This window comes from Esox lucius, chromosome 13, assembly GCF_011004845.1.
Source record: "Esox lucius isolate fEsoLuc1 chromosome 13, fEsoLuc1.pri, whole genome shotgun sequence".
In the NCBI taxonomy this organism is placed as follows: Eukaryota; Metazoa; Chordata; class Actinopteri; order Esociformes; family Esocidae; genus Esox; species Esox lucius.
Window position 1 is genome coordinate 30,591,138 of NC_047581.1, and position 15,669 is coordinate 30,606,806.

Genomic DNA, 15,669 nt, shown 5'->3' on the forward strand with positions numbered 1-15,669 from the left:
TCTCCCACCATCCCTCTCTTTCTCTCCCACCCTCTCTGTCACCCACCCTCTCTGTCTCCCCCACTCTCTCTCCCACCCACTCTGTCTCCCCCACACTCTCTCTCCCACCCTCCCTCTCTTTCTCTCCCACCCTCTCTCTCCCACCCACCCTCTCTCCCACCCTCTCTCTCTCCCACCCTCTCTCTCTCCCACCCACTCTCTCTCCCCCACTCTCTCTCCCACCCTGTCTCTCTCCCACCCTCTCTGTCTCCCACCCACTCTCTCTCCCACCCTCTCTGTCTCCCCCACTCTCTCTCCCACCCTCTCTGTCTCCCCCACTCTCTCTCTCCTTATTTTCTAAAGTAAGACTTTCATGCTTTAAATGAGACTATTTAACCCTATCACTATTCTGTTTTTAATCATGATTGGTTACTAATATCTAGCAGAAATCAGAGGGTTAAATAACCTCCTGTGTGTTGTTGTGCGTGTCTGTGTGTGTGTTTGACAGAGAGCATGGCGTCTGTCTTTTCTAGCAGACATACAGACACATTTAGTCCACTTGGGTTTAGCAGAGAGTAGATGGGATCAATTGTCTGGTTAAATGTTCTGAAGAAAATCAAATGAACACTCCCGAATACACACACACACACACCACACACACACAAAACAGGCGCGCAAAGATTTGATTTCCATGGCGACTTTCAGCCAATGTCATGCCTTCAGCCCTTTGATGATCAGTCTGAGTTAGTATGCTAGCCAGCACCGAACCACTATCACTTCCAGAGCATGAACGGAGAGATGAGGAGGTGAACAGTGAGAGAGGAGAAGAGATACCGGCGAAGAAGGAAAGATGAAGAGAGAGGAGAGATGCAGATAAATGAAAAGATAAGAGAGAGCAAAGAGGTGAAGAGAAAGAAAGGAGAGGAGAGAGGAGGTGAAGAGAAAGAAAGGAGAGGAGAGAGGAGGTGAAGAGATAGAAAGGAGAGGAGAGAGGAGGTGATGAGAGAGAGAGGCGAGAATAGAGGGAAGAGGTGAAGAGAAAGGAGAGGAGAGAGGAGGTGAAGAGAGAGAGAGAGAGGTGAGAATAGAGTGAAGAGTGAGGAGAAAAGAGACAGGTAGTACAATATATCAACAGTTACATTGTGTGTTACTATTCTGGGGCAGCTGAACTCTTCTTCCCCTCCTCTGTAACTTTTCATTTGTTCTTCAGCCTCTCTATTAATGGGGCACTAGTTGGTTTTCAACACTTTATTTATTGCCATTACTAATCCAAACATAGACATTCATGGTTCTCTTCAGTCCCTCTGCAACGGACATGACCAATACGTAAAAATTACAGTAACCATTAGCTATATAAATTAGAACGGCACCCAAGTATTGCAATAATATTGTATCATGAAGTCCCTGGCAATTACGTGAATGAGCTCTCTAAAAATGTACCTGAACGAGCTATCAAAATATTTACCTTCAAGTGCTCTCTAAATATTTACCTGAACGAACTCTCTAAATATTTACCTGAATTAGCTCTCTAAATATTTACCTGAACGAACTCTCTAAATATTTACCTGAATTAGCTCACTAAATATTTACCTGAACGAACTCTCTAAATATTTAGCTGAACGAACTCTCTAAATATTTAGCTGAATTAGCTCTCTAAATATTTAGCTGAATGAACTCTCTGAATATTTACCTGAATTAGCTCTCTAAATATTTACCTGAATGAACTCTCTGAATATTTACCTGAATGAACTCTCTGAATATTTACCTGAATGAACTCTCTGAATATTTACCTGAATTAGCTCTCTAAATATTTACCTGAACGAAATCTCTGAATATTTACCTGAATTAGCTCTCTAAATATTTACCTGAACGAACTCTCTGAATATTTACCTGAATTAGCTCTCTAAATATTTGGTTATGTGGCTCCAGAAGAAACCATACACCACAAAGATATGGGCTTCAAAGACACTCACCTCTCCGCCTCTCATTGCGGCTTCCAGTAGTTACACAGTGTCCTGCCCCACAATCTTCTCCTCTTTTCCTCCCCCTGTCCACTTCTACTCCTCTTATCCTGTTCTCCTCCCCTGTCCTCTTTTCATCATCCCCCTGTGATACCTCCTTCCTCCTCCTCTTCCTCATCTACCCAACTCCTTCCTCCCTCTCTCCTTTTTCCATTCTCTCCTCTTCTCCTATCTCAAATGCTTTCCCACTCCTCTCGTTTCATCTCTTTATGTCGTTTGGTTTTGCGTATCTGTGGTGTGTGTGTGTGTGTGTGTCTCTCTCTCTTTGTGATTATATATGGGTGCATGATGTAATCTTTTGTATGCGTATGGGTGAATGAAAATGCTTTTGTTTGGTTGGATGTGTGAGTGTGTGTCTGTGTGTGATTGACTGCCTGTGTGATGCACTTATTCAGTTAATCAGACTTTTGAAGTGAGCATTAAGGCGGCATAGAGAGTATATCGACAGTAAGTGTTTGAGTGTATGTACATTCCCATTGGGTGGAAATGGACAATTTAGTGGTAATTAAGAATTACTATGAGATGTGTGTGTGTGTGTGTGTGGGGGGGGGGGGGGGGGTGCACTGTTTTGATGACACAGGGCCAATAGGCAATTAATGTACCAGGCTCAATAAAAAGCAGGAGGGTGCGTGTCTATGTGTTTGTGAGGGTGTGCTTGAGTGTTTCTGACTTAAAGGGATAGTTAGTCCAAAAATCCTATTTCGGTTACAGTTCCCTTCCCCCGAGTTGTTCCTTCAGGCACATAGAGTCATTCTTTTAAACAATCCATTATTCAGCTCTGTCAAAGTCAGTAATTTGCGTTATTAGCATCATAGGAATTCATGAATGAAAACGGTACGTACCGCTAAGTGGTGTTGTTTACCTCATAGAACATGACAATGTTGTATTCCTCCACAGGTTGAACTGGGTAACTTGATGGAATTGTATTCGTCTTTAGTCGTCTTCTAAGTGAACGTGGGTCTCAGTCCTCTGTAAACTATTTCTCGCAAACTTTGTATGTCTTGTTGGCGAAGTTGCTCCATTGATTCCCCCACAATATGACTCGGGTGAGGCAGAGGTATTGTCTGAATTGCAGAGCGGGTAGAATCTGTTTCCAAACAAAACCCAGCGAGCAGGCAAACAGTGTGGTCAGACGTGAACAGGCAGAAGTCGATGCAAACATAGAAAAGTTCAAAGTTCACAGTTTATTTATCAAATGCACCAAATAACACAGCGTCATCCTGCACAATGAAATGTGACATGGCACGTGACATTTACGTAGTAAGAATTAAGAAATATATAAAGCGCAAAAAGAGCAAAAAATAGAGCATCAATACACATAGTGGTGTTAACTAGCAGCAGTAGAATGGGAAATATGAACAATATGGGTAGAAGTATTGAATATTATAGATATAGCAAGTAAAGCAATAATATACATAATTATGTAAACTAGCAGGCAAAATCCAAAATACAAGTGCGTATGTCAAAAAGGTTTAGGCGAAGGTACAGACTAGGATAAGCTAAATTGTAAACATGGAAGGCATGCTAAGATCAAAGAACGTTATAAAGCTATCACAAACGCTTGAACGGGCTTAGTATTTCAGTAACTTGTAGCTGGGAGGCGTGCTGCGTTTGTTATGATTTGGGATCTGGAGCATCTTGGGATCTGGAGGCTATATGTCGTCCTGGTGATGGATTGAGGGATGGAACTTTGAACAGACCTTACAGATATTGCAACAAGTGAAACCTCAAGTCTTCTCTTTCACGTCCCTTGCACCTTCAATATGACCAGGCCATTTTCCACAATTACAAAGATTATTCTGTTGTCCACCGTCAAAAATGGGCCAGTTAGGCAAAGCAACCTATCTTCACATAGCTTGTTGAAGTTAATATTCATGCTCACCTCGATGAAACCACTGCCGAAGAACAGAAGCGGTGTATGGTGGCTATAGGAAATAGTTTGCTAGTGCCAGTTTGAATTCAGCCAATTCTGCCCGCTGTTTCATCAGTGTACAGTTTCAAAACATTATTCTTCCGCGACAGATTACTGAATGTAGTTTGAAGTGTTTTGGAGTCGTTTTTCACTTGCAATATAGCTTTTCGATAGCAGTATGAACAGTTTTCATTCATGAATTTGGACGATGCTAATAACGCTAATTACAGATTGTTGCAGAGCTGAATAATGGATTGTTGGAAAAAAATGACTGTGCCTTTAAGAATGTCTCTTGGTAAAGTTATTTTGAAAAACATGAATTTTGGACCTTAAACTACAAAGCAGGGCCAAAAATGGCCTAAATGTTGGTTAATCCTGAAAATATTTACTATTCCTAATATTTTTTCTGTCACCAAAATTAGCATTTTGGATTCAGTTTGAGGTTTACTGCAAAAGTTAAAATCGGTGTTAGATGTATAATTATGGTTAAGTTTATGTATTAATATACAGGTTTAGGGTTAGGCATTAGGGCTAGGTTAAGATTAGGAATAATGTTAGATTACTATGGTTAAGTTTAGGGTTAGTAAACGTAGGATTGTTTCTTTGTGGTCTTTCTCTAACATTCTCGCTAGCTTGGTGTCTCGCTCCATCTGTCCCTCTCTCTTTCTGTCTCTCAATCTCTCTCCTTTTGTGTCATTGTCCCTCTGTCGGTCTGTTTGTCTTTCTGTCTCTATCTCTCGATCTCTCTTTCTGTCATTGTCCCTTTCTGTTTGCCTGTTTCTCTTTTTGTCCATCTGTCTCCCACTGGTAGCTGAATTGAAAGCGCTGCCGGTTTATCAGCCATCTAAACAAAACATCTCGTCTCCTTTACTCCTCGACCTTGGCTTTTAAGGAGGCTTTTTGAGGGTAAAATACAGTGGCAGAGTGGGGACACAAAGCACCTGGTGATCCAATTCCATGTCGCAAAAAAAAACACGATTGCCTGAGTCGACAGACAATGAACCTAAGGTCCACTACATGTGCTGTGAATGGAACATATCTAATAGATTCAACACAACTGCAAACACTCATTAGTCTGTCTGAAACAGCGACTAGACTCCAGGACTCATACTCACACTCTCTCTTGCACTGGTCTCCTGGCTGGCTCTTAGAAAAGCTCATGACATTCTGAATCAATTAATCCGATTGTTTTACCCTATGAAGGCTGATGAGCAGTGGCCTGTGACAGGGGCTTTTTAGCTCCTCTGCTAAGTATCGAATTAAGCGATGAAAGCCACAGATGGGCTTACAGAGAGCTCTATCGCACTGTTTCAACAATTACATTTAAGGCATTTAGCAGATCCCGTCATCCAGAGCAACATGCAGTGACGTAGTGAGTGCACATTCTCAATTTGTTCCCCCTTTCAACCTTTAAATAACTTGCTGATTGATAGTCAGAAGTTTAAACCGGAACATAGCTCCATCCTGAATGTCCTGACTGAACAATTTCGCACTAGAAAATCAGAAATGTGGTTATTACTATTTCTTGAATATTTTCTTGCAATGCCCTGCTCTGAGTCTAATATTGAAGCATTACTGGTGAGGAAGTAACGTGTTGTGGAACACAGGGAGGTTTGCCACCGGGTCTACAGAACAAATAGCACTGGGTTTGAGACTACCCTACTTTAACTTTTTTCCCTCTTTACCTCCGGATCCTACCTCCCTACCTCTCTAGGTAATGTCTATGCTAATAACAGCTCACCCCTGAGAACAGGCTCTCTCTGTTCGTGCCCACAATGACACCCTATAGCCTACATATTACACTGTGTTTGACCAGGTTTTTATGGGTAGTAGAATAAACAGGGAGTTGGGAGGCGTCGGGGACACTTTGTGTCGTCTCTGGAACAGACAGAACATTACTTCCAGGCCACATCTAATCTCTCCAGGTGATTCCTGTCTACCTTTATAGTAACATTTTTATTGTTGCTGTGTGTGTGTGCGCGCGTGAATGTGTAATTGCAATCCACTGTTCCAGTTCTGTCAGAATCCACCCCACATCGCAGGAGCCGCCCTCAAACTCTTCGGGTACACTGTGTTTTGAAGATAACACACCCGTATGCGATCTGGGCTTAGGCTTCGGTCTCCTAGCTAGATCAGAACATTTGTTTTGTCACTTTATAAACCTAGAGTGATGAGCAACCCGAGGGGAGCCTCTCAATAGAATCGGGTGGCCTCCTCAATCTCTTCCTTCCTTCTTCCCCTGTTGGGTCCCACTACTCTATTCCTATCCTGTCTTCCTCTCCATCGCTAATCAAATAAGGAGCATAGCAGCTGGAAAGCAATATTGTTGACTATTGGATTTCTTAATTCACCTGTTTAATTTAGTTCTCTGGTGAAGAGAAGAGAAGGTGAGAAAGTCACTTAACGCTCTTAAGCATTTGCCCCAGGAATTCAATTATTGGCCAGACATATTCTCTATGCATTGTGGGTACCAGAGGGAGTGGATTCTGATTCAAACACCACCTTCCTTGATCAAATAAAGCCAAAGTTTCAGCGAGAAGGACAGACAATAATCAACGTCCTCCATTCTACTCAAGACGTGTCTCTAATTTCTTACAACTTTATTAACTTAACCACTCACCACCAATGGCAACTTTGAACTGTGTCATTGTGACGATTAGGCAAGACACCAGCCGTTGCCACAACAACCAACGATTGCAATCAGCTTTTATTATCTGAATAACTGGCGGTGGAGATAGGCAGGTTTGAATCGGGCATTGTTCAGTTTTTTTTTCTCGTCCTTTCCATATGATGAATCCCTTTTTATTTGTTTTGTTATTGTTTGACTCCAATGGTTTTTCTGTGAAAAAGAGGCAAATTTGTGCTGTGTTCATTGTTAGCCACTCAACAGGAACTGGAAAGTGTGACAGCGGGAGATGTCTCCCATATCGGCACACAGCTGAAGAGAAAACATATGCAGGCACTTTCATGACTGGAACAAGATGGCCCCCAACACCGGGTCCAACTCTGCTTTAGCACGGAATTACAATCCCAATATTTCTTTGTTTCTCTCTCTCATCACCACATGTCAAAGCCAACTAACCAAAGGAAAGTGGTTTCCATAGTGATGTAACTTGGTTGCCATGATAAATTCATTGTAGGAAAGAGTCCTATGAGACAGCGACTGTAGAAAACGATCTGTTGAAGTGCTTACTAATACTTATACTGAACCAAAAAATTATTGGTCAAAAAAATCGAGGGAACACTTTAATCTTGATGAACAAAATACACTAAAGATCTAAATCTTTATTGTACATTGTGTAATTCGTTGAGAACAAAATGACGCAACAACGGTCAATGTAAACCAAAATTACCAAATGACTATGTGAATTATGTGAATAATTGAAATAACAGGCTGCTCAAACTTGCGGGAATTTCATCACGTCATCTCATAATGTGACTCAGTAGTTTGTGACACGTGCCTGTATGCACTCCCAACAACGTCTGCGCATGCTCCTGATGAGACGATGGATGGTGTCCTGGGGGATCTCCTCCCAGACCAGGATCTAGGTATCAGTGAGCTCCCGGACAGTCTGTGGCTCTACTTGGCGGCATTGGATGCACCGATACATAACGTCCCACAGGTTCTCAATTGGATTCCGCTCTGGGAGACATAAGGGCCAGTAAATGGCCTCCAGGAACTGCCCACACACACTGGCCAAATGAGGCCGCGCATTGCCCTGCATCAGGAGGAACCCAAGGCCTATTGCACCAGTGTGAGGATTTCATCCCGGTATCTAACAGCAGTCAGGGTACCGTTGGCTAGCAAGTGGAGGTCTGTGCAACCCTTTAATATGCCTCCCCAGACCATCACTGACCCACCGCCATACCGGTCATGCTGGATGGTGTTGCAGGCAGCATAACGTTCACCACAGCGTCTCCAGAGTCTTTCATGTCAGTCTCAGTGTGAACCAGCTTTCATCTGTGAAGAGAATGGGGCGCCACCAGCAGACCTACCAATTCTGGTGTTCTCTGGCGAATGCCAATCGAGCTGCATGGTTCTGGGCTGAAAGCACAGGTCCCACTAGATGCCACCCTCATGAAATCTGTTTCTGACCATTTTGTCAGAAACATGAACACTAGTAGCCCACAGGAGGTCATTTTGTAGAGCTCTGGCAGGGCTCCTCCTCACACAAAGGAGCAGATAGCGGTCCAGGTGCTGGGTTGATGCCCTTCTACGGCCCTGTCCAGCTCTCCTTGTGTAATGGCCCGTCTCCTGGTATCTCCACCATGCACTTGAGACTGTAGAGGGAGACACAGCAAACCTTCTTGCGACGGCACGTACGGATATGCCACGCAAAACTAGAGAAGAATCAGTCAGGAAGGATAAAGAGAGAGCAATTGTCTGTGGCCACCCCCTGCCAACCATTCCTTTTTTGAGAGTTGTCTTGCTGTGGCCTCTCCATTGCACCTGTTGTCACTTTCATTTGCACCAAAATTGATTCACAATCGTTTATGCTTCCTGACTGGACAGATTGATATCCCTGAAGTTTAAATAATTTTGTGTTATACTATGATGATCACGTTCACTTACTTTTTTTGAGCATTTTACAAGTGCAACATGCCACAATCAAAGATTTTACCGAATTATCAACCAATAAAAAAAAAAAAGATCAGGTCGTAAACAATAAATAAACTAACAACGAATGATGGATTTCACATGACTGGTTACACAAATTCAGTGTATGATATATTTCTGGGATATTTCCTCATGAGACATGACCAGTGCTTAGCGCGATGTCTGTACATGTTTGTCCAGTGTAGTTATGACAAAACAGAAATTTAAATGTTTTCCTTCATACTACACTTGAGTTACCCATGGGCTCCACAGGCCTCTGGTGGAAAGTGTTCCTTTAAATACAGCAGGAAGCCATTTGAGATGTGTAGATAGAGTTTTAGCTCCGGTCTGTCCAGGTTGCAGGTCTGTCTATCAGAGTTGAACTGAATTATCCCAGTACAATATTGTTCTCTCTTGGGCTGTGAAGACAAGGGGATCTATTGGGAAATGCATTGAATGTATTGTGAATACATGGCTAGAGGAGGTTTTTGAGGAGGTGGGGGATGTGGTGCCCTGCACTATGATCGACAATAGAGATGACATCATCTCTCTTTCTCTCTCTGTCTCTCATCTCTATATCTGACTTCATGTTGTTCTGCTTTTCATGACGGCTTCCTCTCTCCACTCATGTCCCTCTCGCACTGCCTCTCTCTCCCTACATCTCTACCTCCCTTTCTGTTTATCTCCCTCTATCTCACTCTCCCTACATCTCTACCTCCCTTTCTACTTATCTCCCTCTATCTCTCTCTCCCTACATCTCTACCTCCCTTTCTGTTTATCTCCCTCTATCTCTCTCTCCCTACATCTCTACCTCCCTTTCTGTTTATCTCCCTCTATCTCACTCCCCCTACATCTCTACCTCCCTTTCTACTTATCTCCCTCTATCTCACTCTCCCTACATCTCTACCTCCCTTTCTGTTTATCTCCCTCTATCTCTCTCTCCCTACATCTCTACCTCCCTTTCTACTTATCTCTACCTCTCTCTCTCCCTCCCTTTCAACCTTTCCCTCCCCTCCCTCCCCTCTTGCCCATTTCCCTCCCTATCTTCATCTCTCCCCCCTCCCACTCTCTTCCCCCCTCCCTCCGTTTCCCAAGCTCTTTCTCTACCATGTAGCTATGTTTCAACTGTTTTCCTATTTTTCATTCCCTCTCTCTCTTCACCTGAGCACTTTCCTGAATTTGCATGCATCTGATCTAACGGAAACATCACCTGAAGAGAGAAGAACTATGGAGGAGAAGGTCGGCTGGTATTTATAGTACCTGGAAGGTTTTTCTGTGAGCCAAAGCTTTTCTTGGCCTTTCTAAGGCATTGTTATATAAAGTGTTCAGTGAATGTGGTGCATGTGGTGTATGAGTGACCAACAGAGAACCGAGGTGTCTGAAATCTAAACTTGCTGAATGGTGATAACAGACACCTCCGCTGCCTGGAAGACCCAAAGTCACACTCGGAAGATTGTGATGGTAACAGTCCGGTGCTATAAGACACACCCCCCATACCGTCGATGAAATGAGCTCTGAGCCACTTTCAGCTCGCACAATTCTTGCCATTTCCCTTCGACCTCTCTCAGCAGGGAGCTTTTTTTTTGGTCGCACCTTCCTTGGTAAAAGACCTGGTCGCGTGTGAATAGTCCAGCAGTACCTCGGCTGCCCCGCCACTTACAGTCACACCACGTAGCTTATGAAGCATGAACAAGCTAAGGGGAATGAGTAGCCAGCGTTGTGGACAGGTCCGTGCCTGCAGACAATCCAACATGGACAGATCACACCGAAAAGAGTGGTGGGGGATTGGTGTGAGGGACAGAGGAGAGAGGGAAGGGGTATCTCGTTTTAAATCAAAGAAGGCTCTGATCAAAGCTTGCCTGTCTGCCTGCGTGTCTGTCTTCATGTCTTTGTGTGTGTGTCAGTGTCCTAGCTCCACTTGACTGTCTCCGTCGGACTCTGGCCAAAGCTGTGTTGGGTCGGACAGGCTGACAGAGTTCCAGAACCCCAGCACTTAGCTTATCAGCACAGCTCAATATTTTTAGCTAAATAATTTCGTGCTTTTCCTTAACCCAGATGGAAATTGGAGTAACATTTTCAGCCAAAGGTAAATGTGTCAACAAAGGTCAAAGCAAAACGCATAAATGTCAATTTGCACATTTTAGACCATGCAAGAAACATTCAGATCTCCATCTCCCGATCTCTATTTGGGCCTGGGCCTGGGTCTGGGTCTGGGTCTTTAACAAATAGCAGGTAGGGGACTATTTTGTTCACTGATGGTTCCCTTTAATTAATTTTCTGTTACATGGTGTGCCTTTACGGTTTTCCATATGTTTTAATACATTTTTTTTTTACTTGTTTGAAGAAGATCACCAGACAAAACAACATCTTACAAACCTTTTACAATATAACCAATCCCCAACGGCATGGTGGGAAACTCAACCAATACCCAGCGGCATGATGGGAAACTCAACCAAAACCCAGCGGCATGATGGGAAACTCAACCAATACCCAACAGCATTATGGGAAATACAACCAATCCCCAACAGCATGGTGGGAAACTCAACCAACTCCAAGCAGGAGGAGAGAGATGAACGGGACAGAGACAGGGAGAGAGAGAACAGGACAGAGACAGGGAGAGAGAGAACAGGACAGAGACAGGGAGAGAGAGAACAGGACAGAGACAGGGAGAGAGAGAACAGGACAGAGACAGGATGAGAGAGAACAGGACAGAGACAGGAAGAGAGAGAACAGGACAGAGACAGGAAGAGAGAGAACAGGACAGAGACAGGAAGAGAGAGAACAGGACAGAGACAGGGAGAGAGAGAACAGGACAGAGACAGGAAGAGAGAGAACAGGACAGAGACAGGAAGAGAGAGAACAGGACAGAGACAGGAAGAGAGAGAACAGGACAGAGACAGGGAGAGAGAGAACAGGACAGAGACAGGGAGAGAGAGAACAGGACAGAGACAGGGAGAGAGAGAACAGGACAGAGACAGGGAGAGAGAGAACAGGACAGAGACAGGGAGAGAGAGAACAGGACAGAGACAGGGAGAGAGATGAACTGGACAGAGACAGGAAGAGAGAGATGAACCGGAGATGTCTCTCTACCTCGAGCAGCTGAACTCTGACTTTGTTGATGACCTTTAGCCAGCGTACTTTGATTGGGGAGCAGAGAGGTGGTCCATGTTCAGAGATGCTGTGAGAAACAGAGAAGAGGTGATTGTTTGATTATTTTTTTCCTCTGACTCCTCAAAGTCAGTACTGGTTAGGTGACTCTGAAAAACACAAAACTGAAGTAAGTTGCTTGCACAAGCATTCAATTCAATCCTTCACTCCAAGGACAGCTGTATGTCCTGTGGTAAGTATGCTGGCCCCTTTTCCCTGGGAGATTTACTCCAGGATGTTCAGATTGGTCGTCACTTGTGAACTCAATAATCAATTAGTGCCAAAGAAGTGAATTCTGTTTTACAGACTGAAGCAGTACTCTTGCAGTATTTCCCTGTATTTTGCCCATTCCATGCTTCCTACAGTTTCAACACAATGCCCAATCACGATGCTGAGACATAAGGATGGTGTCTATGATGCATGTTTAGGTGTTAGGTTTGCACCACAAACAGAGAATTTTGGCCAAAACGCTTCATCTTGGGTGTCATCTGACTACAAAAACCTTTTCCCACACAGAAGCAGGGTCACTCTCACGCTTTCAGATGGGACTTTTTAAGTAACGGCTTCTTCCTGGCCACCCTCCATTACAGGCCAGTTCACTGCAGAGCTTTTGAATTGGTTGACCGGGGCACCATTACTCTGCATCCAGCCGCTGAACTCCAGCTCCTTTTTGGCCTCTCTGCTGCTCCACTCACAAGTCTCCATCTTGTTTGAGCGCTGGGTTTTGTGGGACAGACTTATGTTGGCAGTGCCTGGGTGGTGTGAATCAGCTTAGAGTTCCCAATTATTGATGCAACTGTGCTCACTGGGATATACAAACAACTGGATATTATGTTATACCCTTTTCTTATTCTATGCCTTTGTATTATTTTTCTGTAGAAGGCTGTTAATTTTCTTTCAGATTCAGGAAATTGAATTCAAAAAATGTGACAGCAACTTTATTGCTTAGAGGCCAATGGTCGGGTAACTGGGTCTGTGTTACGTCATTTTTTTCCACATCACAGGGGTTGAATACTTAACTGCCTTGCTAGGGGACAGAATGACAGATGTTTCACTTTCTTGGACCCAATTAATTCGAATTTGAGTGCATTTATTAAAAAAATATATATGTCACAGTGATTTCTGGAAGAAGATTTATGCAAAAAGCTAATATTTGGAGCTCAAACGGTTGAGGAACTAAAAGCTTCTGTGACTTCAGTTTTTACTCATTCACCAATATATAGGCACATTCATGAGTAAAAAAGAAATACATTCTACCACAAACTAGTTATTGGTAATAGAATGTCATATCACCATGGCTCACCAATGAGACATTCAACATGGGGGAGTAGAAACAACACATAATTGCGGGAAAAGGGTTTTAAAAAAGCAAAAGACTTCCGCAACCCAACCTTTATAGAAAGCCAGGCCGTCATGCATTGGGAGTACCTGATCTGTTTCTGTGTCCCGGATTTGGCCAAAGGTTTGGGTGGTGTGATAATGGACTCCTTCGAGTCTTTGGACCCTGTCTCCAGGGCAACTATAAGCCCCTTCTCCTCTTCCTCCTCTTCCTCCCAAGAGGCTGGCTGGTTGCCGTGAAGTTGAAGGCGAGGGCCAGTGCCGTGAGAAGTCTCTGGATCGGAGCTGAGCTGGGAGCTAACCTGGCTTAGGTTCCCTGATGATCCAAAACGACTGCTGTCCACCGGGCTGCAGAGAAAGACAGCAATCAAACACGGACCCCGCTCCAAAAGCATGTTACAGGGTTCAGTTCCACAAAGCCAATTTAAACAAAGTTGATGAATATGTATTCGGATTGTAGATTGATGCTTCTCTACGGCGGTGGACTCGTTCACTGGAAAGCACTTTAGAACAACTGCTATTGTAAAAAAGGGCTTCATTAAATACATGTGATTGATTGCTTAGCTGAAACCATGCTTAAACCTAAATGCCAGCGACGCCCACATCAAATATTTAGTAGAATAATCTTCTTCCAAAATAAACAAAATCTAATTTCTTAAGTTGATTGTCATAAAAACCGCAACGCATGCAGTGATGTTGCTAAAGTGGTAGCAGCAATTAGATGGTGTGAATCCATAATGCCTGCCAAGAGACTTGATAAAGGGGCTATAGTTCAGAGAGTTTCACACTGCCTTCAGACACATATGACAACCACTTACTCACGCAAATAGTAAAGACATGGCTAAAGGACAGCCAGGTGTGTGTGAAGACAGACCTTAGTGATCAACGGGGTATACATAGTGTATGGTATAGCTTTCTATGTTTTCTGTTTGGTGTGTAGACATTGTGTATAGTATACGTTTCTATGTTGTTTTTGTTGTGCTATGCTCAGCTGATGACTGTTAATTGTCATGTACCTCGGTATGTACTGTCTGTCTTTGTTGTTATATGTTACTCTGTATGTACTGTCTGTCTGTCTGTGTGTGTTATCATATGTTACTCTGTATATACTGTTTGTATGTGTCTTTTAATTTAATAACCTGCCCAGTTACTACACTGGAAAACTGGAAAAGATGACTTAATGATACGTTTTCGGATTCTAATTATAGATGTTCGGTTAAAGATAGATAGGTAAAGAGGTCATTCTAAAATGGCTTGGTCAAATTTGTGATTATTATATGTGCCTATATTATTTTTAATATATATACTAATACAGTATATGATTATATGTATTACAAATGCATGGCCATAATTTTTATACATATATTTACATATTTGATTATGGCCATTTTCAAATATGTTTTAAAATGTCATAAATTCATGTAGATATATTTATTTATTTTTGGCTTTTGACACTGGCCGTTTGAACAGCTTATTAGCCATTTGTGAATGACATTGATACAATAACTAGCCCTAACCCTAACCCAATATAGGTGACGATAACTGACTTGCGAAAAGACGAGAGAATCGTGTAGCCAGCAAAGTGTTTATCTATCCTGAACAAATCCTGACACATAATTCGAAAATCCACGAGAAATTGTCGCAATATAGTAAACAGTTTCATTTTAGGCTTCCCATAACGTATCTACTCAATGTTGTAGCCAGCAAGGTTTTTGTCTATCCTGAATAAATCCTCTTTTGCCACTGGCCGTTTTAACGGCTAATTAGCCATTTTTGAATTACATAGAGAAAGTATCTATCAATAAAGATAACGATAACTAGTGAGGGCCATTCGAGACTTCATTAGCGTTATTTTAGCAGCAGGATATTATGCTGGTAGCACTCAGATTTTCTTTATCACAATAAAAGCCATCATTGAAATGTATAAGGCAATATAGTTAGCAATCTAGTCTGTGAAAAAGAACAGACAAGAATAACATTGGAACAGACGTTAAACATACAGACAAGATTGTTATCTATATTAACTTATACAGTTCAATGATGGCTTTTATTTTGAAAAAGAAAATCAGAGTTAGCCCACGTCACTAACCACTACGCTATTTAACAAGGGGTAGTCAGTCACTCAGTCATTCAGTCAGTCAATCAGTCAGTCAGGGACGGACTCAGTAAGAGACATTCAGTCTTCTAGGCCGGCTCCACTTAAGCGGCCCAGCAAAAAGTCAGTCATGTCTTGATGTTCTTTGTCGACAGCAGAGGCTTCTTCATTCCCAACGTCCCATGCAAGTTAGTGCAGCCTCTTTGTGACAGTTGTCTCATGCATTTCAATCTTGATTGGGGCAAGAGAGGACTGTAGATGCCTTGATTTCACCCAGAATTGTTTAGAGAATTCTATGTGTATCTTTTGGTCAGCTGTTGGGTTGAATTTGGTGGTTTGATCCGTCTTCAGTCTTTTTCTTGCTTGGAAATGGCTTTGTAACACTTCCCAGACTCATGGGCATCAATCTTTCTTCTGAGGGCCTCAGATACTGTAGATCTTTTGATCTTGGCATTATGTGTTACAACGCACCCATATGGTAAAGACGAAACCAGACCAGATGATTATTATTTATGTAAGCCTGGATGCTGCCAAGTTTCTCTGTAATGCATTTCTAATCATTTACAACTGTTTCGGTGCA

General features: G+C 42.8%; 1 protein-coding gene across 1 annotated transcript in view; it reads right to left on the bottom strand.

The window, feature by feature from the left end:
* The window catches only part of LOC105014530 (protein unc-13 homolog B), a 160,375-nt gene that overhangs the window by 75,197 nt on the left and 69,509 nt on the right, over positions 1-15,669 (bottom strand). Inside the window, exons 11-12 of the mRNA XM_034296332.1 lie at positions 13,085-13,342; positions 11,600-11,687 (exon numbers count right to left, since the gene is read on the bottom strand). Of these exons, the coding sequence (XP_034152223.1) occupies positions 11,600-11,687; positions 13,085-13,342 (346 nt within the window). The remainder of the gene's footprint in view (positions 1-11,599; positions 11,688-13,084; positions 13,343-15,669) is intronic.